We start from the raw sequence: 19,595 nt of genomic DNA on the forward strand, positions 1-19,595 counted from the left end.
CTTGAAGGATCAGCCGGCGAAACCCAAAGAGAGCTCAAGGGTACATGATTGCACTAAACCCTGAGAGAGCTCTGCCGGCTCTATGTGTATTTGCACAGTTGTCCCTCTGCAGTGATAAAAACTGTGAAGCCCCATAATCAGCTCAGGGATGTTGAATAATGTTTTGCTTATATGAGTGTCTTATCTGGGTTTAGCTACACATTAGACTTGTGTGTATGTGTTTTAATGTTTGAGTGTGTAGTCTAGCAATATTTACTTTTTGTGTTGGTTTTTCAAGGCCAAAGAGAGTTCACTGCTATCTGAGCTGTACCTTGTACTTTTCCCCGCCGGTGTCTGTTTCACTTCACGGAGGCCCAGTGTTTCGGATTTTTGTTGAAATGTGGCAAGATGATATCCCAGATTTGTTTTTTTTAAGTCATTGATGCTCGCTGATCATTGTCGTTTTACACGAGTGGCATGAACCCGTTATCGGTAGCGGGAAAAACTTCTCTGAGATCATACTTTTTGTGAATAAAGTATCTTGCAACATTTAGCAACTCCCCTTTCAGTGTCCTCTGGTAATGTTGCATTTCTTTTTCTTAATCACTGTAACAAATGTTGTAAATAGTCATCACTAGTGAAAGGATTTGTCATTTCATATTTAACAACTCCTACTCAAAATAAACATGTCGCTCAACATGGTCAGACATTCCAGAGCTACGAACATTTAGTCTCACAAGCGTTTGCAAAAGTTGTTGCGGTGATGAAAGTATTGAGACGCATGGCTAAATACAATTAGTGTCAGGCGGATTTTCTCAAATAAATGGGGGACTTCTACAAAACTAAAACATGCCATATCTTGTCTTTAACGCTGCCAATAATAGTGCCAAAATGGGTGAAAACAAGACTATCCCAAGGACTGCTGCAGTTATGCACTATTCATAAGCTCTTGGGGGAAAGTATCATATTTAGATTTGTCTCGGATTGAGCTGTGTAAACTTTTCACAGTTACAACAGCACAGACTTTGCTGAGCTGAAAACTTTACATAAGCAAGAAATGTGAGCTAAATGTCCCAACTGATGAAGTTATTTAACCTGAACATAAGTTCCTCGCTTAACCAATCGCTTGTCTCATGCCTTTTACTTGAAGTTACAAAAGGAAATCGCAACCAATACAAATCTCTTCTAATGCTGCTGATATTTAGATTTTTCATGTTATCTCGGGTTTTTGTTTTTTGCCTGTTGGAAACTCCTTATGTTGTATAAAATTATTTGAGGCAAATGACACCAAGCATTTGTACAGATATAACAAGTCTAAACTTGAATCTGAAATAGGGGTTGGACTATAGCAGAGACGATATGGAGTGACTACTAATGTGTACCTCATTTTTATACTGTAAATCAAAGTAGATATTTCTACACTCAGGCCCCCAAACACTATGCCAGACATTCAACATTATAAATTATGATGCGCCTAATTATTATATGTGCTTTATTAATTGTACTAAAGTGTCCCTACAAGAGGATCGCATTAGGGTATGAAATTAGTCAAAGCTAATAATACCCCTAGTTGAAAAAGCATTTTGAAATGTCATTGACATTTCAGCTCTTTCTGCCAGTGCTGCACTGTGGATGAATTCATTAGAACTTGTATTTTGTCAAACGGAGTTGACTGAAGAAAATGTCCATGATTAAATATTAGCTTGAATATAATTTGCATTTTTTAGCAAATTCTGCTATGGCAGATAATGAAAATCTTAAAGCAATGCTTGGATGACTTTTTTGTTATATTTTTGTTTGAGATTCTGCTTCTTTTTTTTTTTTTTTTTCCTCATCTTGAAACTTGAATTTTCAGTCATTGTCTCATGTAACATTTTACAGTTTGACTCCCGAATCTGTTTGATTCTGTCTTCTTGGCACAAATCGTATGCAGACTTTAATAGAGTCCACAGTCTGATGGAGTTACTACCAAGTCAAATAAAAAAGATCAGACTTCATTGGTCATTAATTGTATAATTGGTCTTTGACTTTGTGGTTCTCCAGTATTCTCACATCTTCTCTCCAAGCCTAAATGTAAGCTATCCAGCTGACTGAATTTCTCTCTTGTCATTGTGTACCTCTGCACAGAAACTACAGTAGTTTTTGCAGTCTTCCTGTGGCTAGAGATTTGCTGTGGGAAGGGGTTGCTCCACGTGGGTGGGAGGCCAAGGCTGAGAGGATTGATGGAGCCCTAGGTTGTCCACCTCCTGTGCTGTCATGTTGACCCACAATACATGCTGTGTTTGTGTCTCTGCCTGCACAGAGACCCGAAAGAGGCATGCATAGTTAAATAGGCAACAACTCTCCAGTGTGCAAGGTGCATTATTTATGAACTTTTCAAAGAGATTTTATTCACCCCCTTCCTTGTATTTCTTGCCGCCATTATTTTCTGTGCTTTAGGCATGTGCCTCAGCTCTCTCAGATTGCTACCATTAAACCCAGGGAGCCATCTGATGGAGTTATCAAAGTAAATGTTTGGCACATTTGAAAGCGTTTGAAATATCCTCCTGTAATAAAGCTCTCCAGGGAGAGAGAGGGACAGACTTTTCATGCAAATAGCCGGTTTTCCGATATCACACAGTGTCAAATTTCCGCATTTATCTCGTAGCTGTCAACAAACACATGGAGCACCTCCTGATATGGAAGCTGATGTTTGGGTAAATGGGAGGAAGAAGAAAAGTGTTCACCATATGACATCAGGCCAGGCAGCACTTAATGAAATCATTATGTTCAATTTACAAGCAATGAATCCACCAACCTGCAGTTTGAATCCAGCTGGTTTTACAGCAACATATGGTAAACGTGTCAAAGCCCAACAATGAAAATCCGGACGAGTGAAGTAAAGAAGGATCAAGTCATTTGCGCTGCCTTTTTCATCAGCATCAACCGATAAAAGTGTTAGAAAAAAAAACTGTCAAAGAATCGATAATTTCAAAAGTACAAATATGAGGAATAGGGTGTGACCTGCCATGCCTGAACACATCGATGTCCTCATTTGAGCTTAGATAGTTCAAGCTCGGTCACTTATTATTCCCAGGAGCACAATTCAGAGCTTGTCTCCGTGCTGATAACAGGCATAAAGCCTGATCATACCAAAGTGTTAGTTTTCCTTATAAACATCAGCCTGCTTTCGTTTTGTTTATTATTCATCTTGTCCAATTACCATTCTTAAGGGGGAGCGTTTCTCACCAGGCGCTGAAGGAATAGGAGATTAAAAGGCAATGAGGAAACATCTGTGTCTCTGTTTTGCAACAAATCTGCATCTCATTCCTACCACTGGCGTCCAAATAGACAGTGCCTACAAGGCAGAGAATAAAAGTAAAACATCAAGGCGCATAGGTCTAGCAAATAGTGGAAAAGGTTACCATAGAAACACATATCTCACATGGTTTTATGGACTGCATTCTATCACATGCTATCAAGAATTACCATAAATCTTCCGCCAGTGAGGGCAGCGTTTAAGGTGCACCTCAGCTGTGAATGACAATGTGGTGGTCTTCACATTTCAGCGGCGGCGGCGGCACAGCCATTCTTTTTAAAATCTTGAGCAAAATGCCATCAGCCAAAGCTTTCCACAATAGAAAAATGGCGCGCATCTCTAACTTGAATTCTTTTATGTACCTGTGTGCAGCAAGAAAATCAGATGGATGCCATTGTCGGCTTATATCTTCTTCACGGGTATGAATGACCGCAAAATGAGAACATACTATGCCCCAGTGCCACACATTTGCCCAATAAGCCTTGAGTTGGTGTCTCTTCTTCCATCCACCAATCAAACCGCAGTCTGAACATCATAGGCCGGCGACTAGAATTGTGTCAGAACGCATATTGGCGTGTCGGCGCAATTTCCACAAATGCCGCCTTTTCCCCGGCTCCCATCCTCTCGACCTCTGGCGCGGTGCGACAATGCTGAGAGCATTATCAGATGTGTTTGAGCAGCTCCCATCAGCACGACCCCGGTGGGCGGTGCAGATATCGAGTGACCTTTTCTCCATGTCTCCATGATATTAACGCAATCTCCCCACCTTATTACCATGGGAACATTTCACAGAGTATTAGACTTAATAAATTACTTTTCCTTGGCTTCCATCTCTCTCTACCCATTGCCATCTTACTCCCCCATTCTCCCTTGTCCCGCTCCCCTCATTCCCCCTTCTCCTGAGCCGATAAACTAACCTCCCCAGGGGCCCGGCCTCCATAATCGCGTCAGTTCACGGCCCTCTTATTCCAGCAGAATTGCTTAATTGGTATGTGTTCTACATAACTGGCGGAGTATTAGACTCACAAATGAAGGTTAGAACCTCAGTGCTTGTAATCGACTGAAAGAAATTGATTTGTGCTCAGCTGCCCTTGTGGGACGAGACTTTATGGTTCTCCGAAGAAATGAAGCTTTTATAATTGTGCCCCCCTTCTTTTTTCCCATTTCCTCTCACTGCATTGTTGACATTCCTCAAAAGGCAAGACACCAGCAACTTCAAGGTGATGCCGATGCTCCCCATGCTACAGTGCATCTGGCACACACTGTGCAGTCCCTGGTTGTGAGGCAGGTGTACACTGAACAGTGAAAATGGAGTAAAAGGGAAATCTAATTATAGCGCAGGCACTCTGTCAATAGAAATCTGATTGCATTATGTGTGATCATGCAGAAAGCATGAACCAAAACCTGACGGAGGAGCATAAATTGTCTTATGATTGATCTTCACAGACTGTGTCGCACTTAAAAGCTTTGCATCAATAGCTGAATGTGTGTGATTAACAAGGGCCTTGTCACCACTTTGAGGCTGAGCAACTAAAGTGGTCAGCGGGGGGAAAGTTGGAATGCTGTTGTTATTTAAGGGACATCTGTGACCCATTCAGGGAGTAATAAAATGCTTCAGTAAGCTCTTTTTCAATTTGTGAATCTGTGTAATAATATTTTCTTTTTTTTTCCTACTTGGCCATTAAATGCTCAATGAAATGTATTTATTCATCACAGGTTTGTTGGGCATCAATGTTATTTTTACTTAGATATTTAATGACTTCTATGGCGTGAACTGAAGGTTCAATGTCAGGTTATCGCCTTATATAAAATAAGAAAGACATGCCAAGTGGAATAGGAGCTGGATTAGAAATTCTTCTAACATTAAAAAAGAAACAATCTGAAATGCTTGTCTTTCACAAATTGTGGTTTTGCAAACTATCAAGCACCAGGCTCTTCCTCAACTTCCTAAGGTTGCCAATGATTGCTTACATTGACTTTTTGATTGCAAGTACTATTATTAATCTGTCCAGATGCAACGTTTTCTACATTACAGTATTTATATCCACAACATATGAATGAATTTTTTAAGTCCACTAATACTCAGATTATACACAACATGTAGTCCAATATGTATTTGGAGTTTTTCCACCAGAGATATATGGGGTAACTTCACATTGAATTTAATCATTTTTAAATCAGAAGTCACCACATAGTCAAAACTTCTACCTGAGGGAATGACCAGTTTTCTGACATGCACAAAAATGTATTTTTTTTTTAATATTTTCTTTTTTAAGCCAAGGTTAAACCTAACTAGTGCAGAGTGACTTTATGACACATGCCAGACTGAAAAACAAGACAAGAAGAAAGGTTGTTATGAGTCTGTGCTGCTCCATGTGGCTCATTAGCAATATTCTTGTAATTGTCTCTTTTAAATTTGAGCTGCAACCAAAACCATCCCATATTTCGCATTGTGGCTTCAAGGTTGTAATCAAGTAACTTGAGCATCCAATCTGCTGTCAACTGCAAATAATGCTTTCTTGGAGTGCGGCTGCAGGTCTGAAACTCATGGTGTAACAATGCCGAAGTTAGATTAATTTAATTTCACATGCGTTTACCCTGTAGAGTCACAATTATACTTTTGATCTTTTTGAATTTTTTTTTTTGATCAACATAGCACCAAACACTGAATATGAAACAGAAACGGAAGCTGAAACAGAACTGGACTATATCCTAAACAGATCTGGGTATTTTACGGCCGGCGGCCACATGTGACCCTTTGGGCCACATGGTCCGGCTTGTGTGAGGTCAATCAGAACATGAATGACAAAACATTTATTCTGTTCCTGTTACATAAATGTGTTGCTTTTCTGTTATCGTTGGTTCTGCCCTCCAACAGCGTTCAGTTTTCCCATATGGCCCCTTGTAAAAATGAACTGCCCACCTCTGCCTTAGATGGTTGTAAAACACCACTTCATATTGAATTTAGAACAAATCATAGATGAAAACCATAGTTTAGTTTTTTTCTTTTTTTTACCTTTTTTAGCATGAGAATATTACAATTTAGTGTATTTCTAGTTATGTTTTGCAACCCAGTGGTTAAAAGGAATAGTGTATTGTTGCAGGTAATATTCTTGCTATTTTCACATCCATTTTTTCTTACATTATTTCGTCCGTCGGACTGAACATCCTTATCTTGAAGTAAGGCATTTATAATCAATTCTTAATAATAACTAACAGATGTAAATTAAGCTTTGCATGTCCGTATCAACTGCAACACTCAAACTTCTATCACATTATCAACCTTCACATTAAGCGGTCCTGCGTTTGTATTCCATGGTTTGATGCCGCTTGCCGAGGATTAACCAAGCTCTTCACATTTCAACTGAACTGGTTGGCATATATTTTTATTGACATTTCAACGACATTCTGGACAACTATGTTTTATGTGGTATTATAGAGGCCGTCCTGGTCTCCGGTAGTCTCCCACTTCATGTGTGTTGCAGCCCAGCTAAAAACAAGAAAGGAAAAACAAAAGGGGTTTCCCACCACAGCAATTGCTTGCGGGTCCGCAGATAAGGATAAAGAGGTAAATCAATAAGTGCAGTTTCTTATAAATATAAAGAAAAATCTCACATGGCTAATTATAGATGAACTATTCACAGATGCTTTTGTTTGGAAACTTGGTGAACAAAACATTATCCACATTCCTTTTCTTATTTTCAGTTTTTAGGAATTACCTGTTTATTGCCAGAGTATAAACTTGTATAAACCTATATTTGTCCCTTGTAAAGTCTTGAACAATCACTGTGGGGATTTTGAATTTTTTTTCTGGCAGGATTTGATTAAATTCCAAGTTGTGAATCCTCTCAAACATCTCTGCCAATGTATTTAAGTTCTATCAATATTACAATTAACCTAAATTTGAAGCCTGCCTTCACGACATGACCATATTAACCCTGAGGATTTCATCAGGCTCTTGATCCCTCTTTACTACGGCACCCAGAGATGAATTGCCGCTCACATTTTTAAGGCTGTGTTTTCCGCTGCAGACGGAATTGTCAGTAATATGACCTTATGCGGGTCATTTTTTCTACCTGATGACTGTAATAGCATTTGATTGGGAAATAGCGTTCCTGATGTGACATGATAAGATATTTAGAGTGAACACGTTCAGAATCCCTGTCTGTCGAATGTTACCTTTCCGCGATGAACAATAATCATTTCAGGCTAACAGCACTGGAACGCGCGGAAAAGAGAGAGAAACAAGTGTCTGCCTTCATTAGGACAAAAGGCGGGTGAGCACGGGAGCATCTGACAAGCCAGTAACGCCTCATTTTCCCTGATCTCAAGTTTCATAAATTTCCCCAGCTCTCGTTAAAGGACGAGACGCTGCTGTCACCAGGCGCTAACTCGTTATCTCCTCAATTCCGTAAAACACTGTAATTAACATTCAGCAACTGTAACCGATCCAGCATTCATTCTCTCTAGCCTTTAATTGCCACACAATTGTTCTTGCTCGTGAGTTGGCCTTTTGTGAGTGTACTTGTGCATACACACATCTGACTGCTCTCTCCCTTTCTTACTCTCCTGCCCTTTTTTTCTCCATACGGTTACCATTGCGCTTCAGCCTCAGTCACCAATTTATCCATGACATTTTTAAGATTGTGTGGTAGATGCTTAAGTTGTCCCCATCCAAACGGTGGAAAATTATAGTTTTGTTCTACAGTGGCTTTTAGTGGATTCATCACAGACAAGACAACTAGCGTATTTGAGTCATAACGACTGTTATTACAAATTTCTCTCTGTGTTTGCTGAAGCTCAGTGTGCTTTTATTTGAAAGTCTCCTCTCAGTCAAGCCACTGCATCCACATTAATTAATCCACATTATCCTGCTTTGCTCAAATACAAGTTGCAGGTGGGGATGTAAAGGCGTAATGCTCCACCACCACAATGGCACGGCAAGAGAAAGGGGGAGAGGAGAGAAATTGCAATCCTCTTTCTAGCATTTTTTTTTTCTCTCAAGGCATCAGATGTCTTTTCTCAGTTTACCGTAGATCCCGACGGTGTCCGTTTTAACAAGGTTTTTTGTTTGTTTTTTTTCACTGCTCTTTTGCTCTTTCCTGACCTTACTGGAGCAGCAGGCATCATAACAAAGGCTTATGAATAATTAGTCTGGGTCAACTGATACTCTTCAGCTCCACGCATTGATGTAATCTACTCTGCCAGAGCCAGCTGAAAGCCAATTAGCTGTGTGCAATACGCAACATGTAAATCACTGTAAGCTGATGCAGCTTTTGATATCTGCCGCTACGCAGCCGGACAGAAGTTGATTAGAGGCCTACCTTTGAGGCTGAAAAGGAGAAAGGCAGTCAAATTAGTAAAAGGCATATTCGGGGGGCATCAGATTTGCAGTCACCTCGCTGCTCTATCAGCACATTGCGTTTTTTACTCTCCGGGGATTAGAGGAAATGCCAAGGTGTGGTTTCGAGGAGGCAAGATGGCCTCAGGAGGACTAACCAAAACAAAATGGTGCAGAGTGTTTTATGTTAGAGTATGAGCCGCTTATGTCAAGGTATTCAGGATACCTGCAAACAATATGTCTGCTCTACAAGTATGTAAGTAGTAGTGGTTATCATTATCTATCAAAGTTGATTTACACCTGAAATCTTATAATAGTTGATTTCTCCTTGAATTTTTAGAACATTTTTTGACAAAATGCTTTCAGCGGTTTTAATGGGAAAATTTACCTAGAGATTTTACAGAGAGCAGCTTCATTACATATTTTATTCTGCTAAAATTTCAGCAAATAGTTCTGCTTTTTTTTCAATGTTTTTATTTTGTTCTCTTTAACACTGATTCACTGAAACAGAAGTGTCAGGACAGATGATTGGATGGGTTTAACAGAAACAGTCAGCAACACATTAAACTAATTACATTAGCCTTAGGTGTTTTATGTCCAATCATGACCCGAGTTTGTTTGATCACATTTTAAACCGTGTAGCATATATTTTAAAAGAAACATAAAGGACACTTTGCAAAGAACCAAAACACTACTTGGACATCATTGCTGAAAAATGTTCAAAGTCAAATACATTTGTGACCATAACATTCTGAAAATCATTATTACCGTAATCTGAAGAACTGAGATATCTATTTTATCTTAGGATAGTGGTTTTATACCACTTTTTCTCCAACTTCTTTCACAGATGTATCTTTAGATGTCAGAATTCAAACTTGTGTCGTTATTTGACTAAACTTGGCGAGAAAAACCTTACATGTTTGCACAATAGGCACACAGTTTGTGGTTTTCTCACATTTTCACAAACTGCTTGTAGCTGCACCATGTGAACTCCAACTGCACCTCTCCCCCTTAAAGTTTGTGGAAGTAGTCAGCACTTATAAAAAAAAAAAAATCACTTCACTGCCGGATGTATGTACTGTTGCTGACAAGACAGAGGAAATGACATTGTGTGCAAGAAAGTGCAGGTACTTTAAGCAAAACTTTTTGCTTTTTTTTTTCAACAAAGCAGGAAACATGTCTTCCTACAGTAACAGATACATGCTACTGAACTGTTCATCAGACACAGACCTCAGTCTTCAATAACTAAAGGTCCCAGGGTCCTTTTTAGAATGTCACTAATACTGTATAATGTCCTTGGGCTTGATATAGTAACAATGTCAGCTGATATGCAGAGAAGAGACAAATACGTGCCTTTAACTCAAGTGCCAAATTGTGTGCTTAATTCATTTTCATGCTAATATTGCCTCAAATTCGACCTGCACCATTAACAAGACTATCTGCAGTTTCCACATTTTCTTGATTGGACATAGATCTGGAAAAAATGATCTCTGACTGTGACAAATTTTACAGATAGGAAAGATGCTGGCGTACAAATAAAAAGGTCCTTTTACTAGCTCCATGAAAAAAGGAGAATTTATTCTCCACAGGGGTTGCCGAGAAGATGGAAAGCATAAATGAGGGAAAGTGTCATCTGTTTTTTATTAGATTGTTAAAGATAGATCTAATTTTAATTTGGGCTAATGCGAGGAACACTATCAGCCATTGACCAAGGGTGTCTTATGACTGGTTTGACGTACTTTGCTCAACAGTCTTGTGCTTTTACTCGGCAGTCTCAGTTAAGAGACCAAGCCAAGCGCAGGGACAGGGTAATTTAAAAATTTTAAAAACTCCAACACTCATTCAGTTCATGAACCTAGACACCCCACCTCCCTTCCTTACTTCATCATCTGGAAGCACAACTGTATCAGAATTTCCAAGAGCATCAAGAAAGTATGCTGCTTCTGTTTACGGGCTATTCAATCACTCTAAGCACTAGTGACAGACCGATTTCTTGGAAACATTTTTTGCAACAATCCCCTTGCTGAAAATTTGGAACGGTCCAGTACCGCTGTTTTACAAGCTCCATCCAAGTGCTTGGATAGAAGAAAATAAATACATTTAAATAAAAAAAAAATCATAATATATGTGCTGTAGTCAAGATTGAATATAAAAACATCTTTGTACACTATAAGAGTTATACTCCTGTCAGGGTTAGTGGTTACTTTTATAACATCTTTGCACTGAAAACAACACTTGACAAGTGACATTTTGAAAGGAATGGTTTCTTTTTTGTTTGTAGTTCCATAGTAAGTACTTGTGTACATGACACAACAGTGGAGATGAAAAAAGGGATGTGATCGAAATGGCAACTTTTAGCCCATGTTGCTGGCACAAACACTATGTGTATATCCGTGTGCGTGTGTGTGTGTGTGTGTATGTGTGTGTACGTGCTTTCGTGCGTGACCTCAAACCTAGTGACAGACTCTGCTACCAGCTGGTCTTTCTCCAGGGCTATGAGAAAATTAGCTGAGCTGTGTGTGAACTCTAAATATCACAAGCATTAAGCAGGATGACTAACTGGTGACCGCGCCCGCACGAGATTGATGACTCTTGCCAATTTGACTGCGCTTTGTGTCTTTCATTGTCGCATAGTCAGAAGTTAAAGGTCACATGCATGATGTCAACACAAATGTTCTTTTTCCAAATAAATCGCATATTCATAAGTGTCATTATTTCTTACAGAAACGTGATTTCTATCTACGTAATTAGCACTAACATGGCATGATTGCTAATAATCAATGAACTCCAATCCTCATGCATGTCATAACAGTGTGCAGGGTATGCCAGACCATTCATCATTCCTAGACTCACGTTCTTTCCTATTTGTCTGTCTTTGATTGACCTATGTATTTAACCATCATTTCCCTTTGTATGAGGACCGTTCGTTCATTTGCCATGTTTAAAATACCCAAAGGATTTATTCGGCTCAGGACTGCACAAGCATGGTCACCCCGTGCTCTGTTTGCTTGTTTCCAGGCCTCAGAGCGACGAGCAGCTCTTTTAGGCTTCCCTCTCTTCTGTCTCTCCGGGCTTCACGGCCTCCTCCTTCTCCTCCTCCCGTGTCCTCATTTTGCCTGAATTAATTGAGTTCTCATTTTTGCGAGAAACCTAACAGGCGAGCTGCGTGTGAAGGGAGAGATGAGTGCTAGAAAAAAAAAATGAGAGAGACAGAGGGAAAGATCAGTAGCTTAAAGCCTAGGGGGCATAGATCTGTCAGAGGTATGCAGTCACCAGTTTCCTTTGGGATGCTGATGCCCCTCTCCAGTCTCTTATATCTTCATCTCACCTCAGTCATTGCTTTGCACTTCAGGGAAGGCTGGGTAGGCTGGCTTTTAAGGCAATGGGTTTCTTCACCCGTTTCCCAAATGTACCACAGTATTTCAGTCAAATGCAGAAATGCTTTAAAAATACTTTTTTTTAAATCAAATAAATTATTTAATACCTGTCAAACACCTATTCCTCATTTCATACTACTGTTTTGAATCAGGTTGGGCCTCATAGACAACTACTGCCAAGGGCACAGGTGTTAGTTTAATATGGCATGAGTCTTTTATTTGTCAGAATCTCTCTTAATGTTATTTATGAGTGTTATGCTCATTTAAGGCAAGCCAGGGAGCAGAACTGCCTATATTTGTTTGATTAAAGAAAATATCAGAAAACCCCATCTCACAATGTTGCATCACGTCCTTGTTTAAGTTTTGCTTTGGTCATTTAAAAAGGGAGGGTCAATTGAAAAAAAATTCAATTTATGTCAATGCAATATTTTTTTTCTCTCTGAAACAAAAAACATACTCTGTTGCCAAATCCCAACTTAATTCAACCGACAATATCAAGGTATGACCCTTCCAAAAGTTGATAGAATCAAATATGTAGAATATATCCAGTTTCAGTCCTTATTCCATATTCATATGCAAAGTATTTGAATTTATCTATTTCTTAAACTTTGAGGACATCAAATATTTTGGTCACTAAAAAAATTGTCAATTTGGTAAAAATGAAATGTGATGTGTAAGATAATGTGCGAATGAATACTGTAAATTGACACAATTGACTAAAATTGTCCAATGATATATATATATATATATATATATATATATATATATATATATTAGATTTTATACCTTGGTATTCAGTATTTTTCATTAAATGAATTAAAAACTGTTTCCTGTCACTGATAAAATCATGCTTCAACCTCCCAAATTCTGTGAATTTCACTGCAAACATTGATGCTCAAACTAATTCATTGGACAATCGTTTGCTACTTCTTTTGGAAATTTTTCTCGTTATATAGCTCCTGTTGTAATGAAACACAGAATGACATTTTCTTGTCAAACTGTGCAATGTCAGTTTTCAGCTGAACCCTAATCCTTCACCAAATATATGTAATCGCCATGGAAACTAAGAAAACATAGGGTGAATTGTCCTCCTTTTTGCCTGTCGGCTCATTCCAAATGTTTCACTTTGAAGCATAAAGCAAGATTAGCTGTCTCAGTCTGTACCTTGGCCTGAACCCTTTCAATTATGAACTATTACAACTTTATCCCTTGCAATATTTATATTCAGCCAGATCATTCTTTCAGATGTCTTAGGTTGCTGTAAGTTGAGATAAACACTTGCTGAGTTGTTACAGCCAATCAACCACCTCTATTCTTCAATGTCATTGCCTTAGCACTCAATAATTCAAAGCTTGGCAGTAATGAGCTCCCCGTAGGCCCTGTCCCTAAGGAGGCTCCCCACTGTGCCTCCACTGTAATGTAGTTATATCTCATGTCAGCTTTCAAATCAATTACATTTCTATCTGATGGCTATGTAATTGCGCCTGATTGAGTTTTTTGCATGCCAGCCAAGTGTGTGGTTCGCAAACTCAAGCCAGTCAAAACAGGAAGCTTCTCCAAATGAAACTGTATTTCATTCTGATTGAGGCTGTTTACGTGATAAGCACAACTGTAATTATGATAATAATAGCAATAGCAGTCTGTGTTTCTACAGCTCTTTCTTTGCTTTCCAGATGCCCCAAGGACTATGAACAACATTTGCTTTGCTCAAGATTACAAAGCTGATTTTGTTTGATCAGAGCATGTATAATCTAGCAATTTAATGCAAACTCTTTAGTGTTCATTTATGTCACTTATTTATACGGCCGAAGGTTTGGCTGCTATACCGTCGACGGAGCTAACAATGGGAATAAACTATATACCGGCATTATGTCTGGAAATAACAAGACAACCTTCCATCTAAAGCAGGGGTGTTGAACTCATTTCCACCGAGGACAACGTCAGCATCATGTCTCCGCCAAATGGCCACATGTTTCTAAATGTAACTGAATGTAACATAAGATCTGTGTAACTACTCCTAAATGTTAAATAACTGAATTTGTTACTCATTCAAATCCAATATGTCACATATGCATTTGCATAGATGTGAAAAATATTCTTTACTAGTTGCTCTGTTTTATCATATCAGGTTAAGAAAACCCTATTACTCCATCAAACTATCCAAGTGAATAAAGAAAAATGTCATCCAACACTAACTGACATTAACTTTGTTCAAAGCCATCAACTTTTCTCTTCCTGGCTATCCAGAGCTATTTTTTTGTATTTCTCAAAATGCCATCGATGTGGATCCACTGCAGTCTGATGGCTTGATGCCGTCACTTGGCGGATAACAAGAACGGCATGGATTGTGGGAAATGTAGTTTGACTTATTTGTTTTAAGACAATCAGACCTTTTAAGACATTCTCGCGGGCCACAGAAAATGAAGTGGCGGGCCACATTCGGCCCGCGGGCCTTGCGTTTGACGCATGTGATCTAAAGCATTACACTCACAGCTCTAGATGGATGGATGGATGGATGGATGACAGGCATTCACTGGGATCATGGAATAGTGATCGATGAGGAGGAGAATGCCATGTTCTGGTGCATCTGTAGCCAAATAATGATGAATTGTGGCTGCTGTAAGCCGTACTAAGTAAAACAGATATAGTAAAGCGGCCTGGCTCATCCATAATCAGCAGACAATCTGCCTTCATGCCAGAAGAGAACATCTATGGAAAGGAAGCACTGAGACCATCCACCAATCTGTCTTTCTATCCTCACTTCATCATCTTTTTTCTTTTTATATCCCCTTACTCTTGGCATTTTTGCCCTTTAAATCTCTTCACTTATTCTCTCTTTATATCTCTTCATAAGTTCTTGCTCTCTCTCTCTCTCTTTCTCTCCCTCTCTCCTTGTCTCTTACTGTCTTTTGTGTTAACAGCCTTCCATTTTTGTGCAGTCAGGGAGCCATTGGGTGCACATCTACAATCTTGCCTTTCATTTCATGGCTTCTGGAAATGGATGTTTTACTGCCTTCATTAAGACATGCAGCAGTCAGTGCCGTGTTTTCCCTCTGAAGTTTAGCTCCATGAACCTCGCCATTAGAGGACATTATGGCCCCAGATTTCAGGGCACAGTGGAACACTGTATAATTTGATTAGTGTTATTAATCAAATGGAATGCCGTTCCTTGCTCCCCCTCCTTTTCCTCCTCGTGTCAAACATCTTCAGATGTTGCTTTCCTCCTCCACTTATTGGTACACCTTTCTCTTCCCCGTGTTGCAAACCACAAGCAATGAATATGTCAAAATGTCTTGCACCTTCCCTTTTAAAAACAATGATTTACCACTTGTTTTTGCCCAACCCTTCAGATCCCCCGCCCTTGTCCAAGCTTCGCCTCCCGCCCTCCCAGCCCAGGACATAAATCAATTGAGATGAAAGTTCCATAATTGTGCTTGCTGGGAGGGATTTGAGCAAAATTGCGCTATGAATTTTTTAAAGGGTATTTTTACTAGCTCTTCAACGAGACTTGGGCGGTGAAGGAAGGTGAGGCCACAAGGATTTATGGGCCTGGATTCTTCATTACTGAAGTAATTTTCCTGCAAATGATAGCACGGTACCCTGGAGGGGGGAGCCCTGCCCGCCTGGGAGAGTACAAACCTGCCTAATCTCTCGTGCAGGGACACAAGCTCAGAGCACCAATATCATCAGGATGCAACGAAGGCACCATTTGTTCACATCTAAACCTCAGCTAGTGTATTTGTAATTCATAATAATTGATTGCTCAGATTCAATCCCAGTGATGCTACGCAGGTTGATTTCATTATGATGGCTAGTTTGGTTGGAATTGCTAAAGAGCACACTCCAGTCATTCATGTGGTACAGACATTCCACAAAAAATTTGCATTTCCTCAGTAAGTATTTTTTTTTACCATTCTTTCGTTTGCGTTTGACTCAACTCAAAAGCAATGGGTGATAGATGCTGCAAATGTTCATTAATGAATGTACTAATGTAAGTGGGCTGTGCATAACGTACGGTATATTTGAAAATGAATGTTGGAACAAATGAACAAGACAGAGTCCTTAGAAAGAGTCTAGGTATATAACGGATACTTGTGATTTTGCAGCATGTATTGTAAACACATTTTGTGCTAATTTAGACCTGCTCTGTCAAGTTGTAATTTTGTTTCTCCGGGACCAGTCACTTCCTCTTCACCTTTGGTCTGCGACCCGCCCCCTCCTCCCCAACCCCCCACCCCTCATTTTGAACCTCCTCAGTCCAATATGGCTGATGTTCTGTCTCCATCTCTTTAGGTGCAGCCAGCTGCAGTGGCCCTCCTCAAGGTTAGTGTGTCCACGATGCCAGGTCTCATTCTGAATCGTGTCTGCTTTCCACTCAATTTTGCAGTTCAGTAGTTTGAGAAGCAGTTGGGGTAAATCTGCAGCAAGAAGGAGAACAGTGTAGAGGGGAAGAAGGGGAGTGGAGAAACAAAATTATCAGGCACACTGTCACAAATTGAAGTAACTCTTATCCTAACCCAACTAACCACTCAAGACAATTAGTCACTTCTCACTAGGCCAGGCCAAGACTCACTTGTAAGCTAAAAAAGGCTGGGAGGAACAGACCAGTAGGCTTGGTTTAGTACATACATTTGCAGGTAAAAAAAGACAGGGGCAAGGCAGGATGGAATGCCGCTGAACTTTGCTGGAATAGTAAAGGTTCCGGCTTAAATATTGTCATTTGAGGACATGCTTTACTCATATTGTCGAGCTCAAATCCATTTTTTTCATTTTTAAAACATGTAATACTCATGAATATTCATATGTTGCTCCAGAGGTCGGGCATGAGTCATGCGTAGCTCTTTTCATAATCTTGAAAGTGTCTAAGTTAAGTCCACATATTGGTCAGTTTTTGGTGCTTTGCTGCCAAAGATATGCCCAAGGCTTCAGGCAGCACATGTTCCCAAACAAAAGGGGAGCATGACTAAGGTGGGTGGTGCATAGAAGATCAGGGAGTAGAAAGAGAGAAAAGTTTGTCCTGGGTCCTTTGCAGAGACGCAGTGTGACCAATTGAGGTGAAGGGGATGAATGAGGCCATTCACTGAGCCTAATGAAAGAGCTCCTGCTGGGTCCTGAATGAGGGTGGGCCCATCTGCACCACATAGGCGTGCACAAACCAGTGACCTCGAAAATTACCCAGGAAGCACTTTGGGACAGTCACCACAGCAACAGGCTAGGATTCGCATGGTAACTAGGTGCTTCAATCAGTCCCTGGCAGCTTCTTAAACAGAGCAAAGTTCTTCTGTGGAGTGAAAGAACTCTGTGTGAAATCAACTTCAAGGGACACCACTGAGTTTTTTAAAGGAGTAGGGTCTGTCAATAATGGTCCCATGTGAAAACATCCCCTCGAAAAGTTTGAGAGGTGCGGGTCGCCGTCCCGCTGTCCTCGGGGCTTTTCCTCTAAAAATAAAAAGATGTGTTTGTCCTAGCTACACGTATACCTATTGCATGGATGTACATGTTCGTAGGTTAATTGGGTTCAGGAGACTTGCAGCGACAGCTTTAGGAGGCTGTGAAATAGATCAAATTTCAGACATTCCAGATGTGGAGATAAATTCCTCACTCCTGGGGACTGGACATTAAGTTTACAAGCATCCGCGAGGATCCGGTTCATCGGATTGTATCTGTGTTATTTGGTTCAATATATTCGGTCTTGATGAGCCAGAGGCATGCAGGTCATTGAAGTTCCATTCCTGTCTCCGTTCCCTCATGGAACTTTTGACAGCGTGAAATGACAATCCGCCCCTGCATGCATCTCCCACGTCAAAAAGTAATGAGATTGTGCTGCTGGAAATATTACAACAAAGCACCAGGCCTGCACTCGGGTCTGACTGTACCTTCAAACAGTGCTGCCTGCCAGCTTGCCTGTCTGCTGAAAAAAAAAAAGAAGCGAACAAAAACAATCAGAATCAGAGACAGAGAAACGGCAAGGGAAGCTCCCCACGCAGAGACAAACGAACACACCAGGGCCTTTCATCCTGAGAGTGATTAGCCATCCGCAACGTTTTAAAACCCTGCTTTGAGTGTGTTCCTCAAACGAAACAGTTCCAATGAGGAGTGGTGGTGAGATGTTTCTCACTGGGAAGTGCCAGTGATCTAGTCTCTAATTGTGGTGTCGCTGACAAGACTGGTGTGACTTGGAGCTTTTAAACCAGGGCTTTTTGCTATGCTCATGTTCCTTTCCTCTCACATCCACCACCAAAGGCACCAGGGAACAAAAAGGCCCCTCAGATTCTGTTTTTATACCCCTCAGCCTATGGCTTTGTGCATGAATACAGTTAGATTTTTGCTGTCACACTCACACTAAAAGCTCTTAAATCTGGCCTATTATGGCCAAAGCGATAATAGATTGTGTAAATGCGGTGTTAGGTTGCAGGTGTGTGAATTTTAATCCCGTCATTGTTTTCCGTCTTAATAATTGTTCGACGTTACCGTCTTTGTGTCTCAGATCAAAGTGTCTAAGCTTTAGAGAAGCTACAAAGATCATGTACGTTGGCAATAATGTTCCTCCTCCTCTGCAATACAGCGGGAACAATGTCGTAGTCTGAGTGACGTTCATTACAGCTGGAGGGAACCTTTGAAATCTGGCAGAAAAACTTTCAAATTCTCCCCTTTTCAGCAGTCAGGCGCCTGAAGATTTGAGTTATTGAAGGGAGTTACTTTGGAGAATTAAAGCACCAGCGGCGGTGGAGGTGGCAGTGGCGCTGGCGGTTGCGGCGGGCTTTTTAAGAGGTAGAAAAGAGAGGATAGGAGTGAAAGCATAGCTCATAAAAATCAGTATTATAACAACATTAATCGATGCTGCTGAGTGCCATATGTGACACCATATGGGAAAGCTGCCCCAGAGGCCTGTTTATAATAGACAGCCTGCAGCGGTGCACACAACTTGGCACATTTACAAACAAGGGACGTCCCATTTATATCAGCCACACAGACCAAGCAGGAGACAGCAGGAGAGGGAGCGAGAGGGCGTATGAGGGAGGAAGATAAAGAGAAAACAAAGAGAGGGGACTAAGTTACCTAGGTGCTTCAGTTGCCATTTTTGTTTTTCATTCATGATACAGACGTAATCGAGCAAATTCCTGCTCAGTTTTCTTCCAAATGAAGGGTTTTACTACATTTCTTGATACATTTCTATCTATCTAATTGCATTTTCTTTCCCTGCTCCTCTACTGTCACTATTTTTTAATTAGAATAATAAATGGCCCCTCCCCTCTGGGTTGATCAGACTGCCCTCTGTCCGCCCAACTGTCACTCCGACACACACAGCACCCAGTCCTTTCATACACACACACACACACACACATAGACAAACACTTCAGCAGGTGAGATGATTCATGGTCTATTGACAAAGGCGGCATGAATGAGCTCTGCTTAACCTCTTCTTCACCTAATAGCAGGCCAACCATTATTTACTGCCGCTTTCACACTTTTCATTGCTTGGCTGCGCACCACTCGGCCTTTCTGCATTTAATATTCGTAGCCATTATACTGGAAATTACATTTACTATTAACTTCTAATTAATGATTACATAAATTATATTGTGCCAGCAGTTTTTAG

General features: G+C 40.4%; 1 protein-coding gene across 14 annotated transcripts in view; it reads left to right on the top strand.

The window, feature by feature from the left end:
- The window catches only part of fbrsl1 (fibrosin-like 1), a 294,403-nt gene that overhangs the window by 169,209 nt on the left and 105,599 nt on the right, over positions 1-19,595 (top strand). For 10 of the 14 annotated variants that reach the window (XM_086169947.1, XM_086169952.1, XM_086169939.1 and 7 more), the window contains exon 5: positions 16,289-16,318. The exons of the other annotated variants lie outside the window; for them this stretch is intronic. In XM_086169947.1, the coding sequence (XP_086026073.1) occupies positions 16,289-16,318 (30 nt within the window). The remainder of the gene's footprint in view (positions 1-16,288; positions 16,319-19,595) is intronic. 14 annotated transcript variants of the gene reach the window in all.

This window comes from Fistularia commersonii, chromosome 22 (assembly GCF_037954325.1).
Source record: "Fistularia commersonii isolate RoL2024-O1a breed Wild chromosome 22, RoL_Fcom_v1.0, whole genome shotgun sequence".
Lineage (NCBI taxonomy): Eukaryota > Metazoa > Chordata > Actinopteri > Syngnathiformes > Fistulariidae > Fistularia > Fistularia commersonii.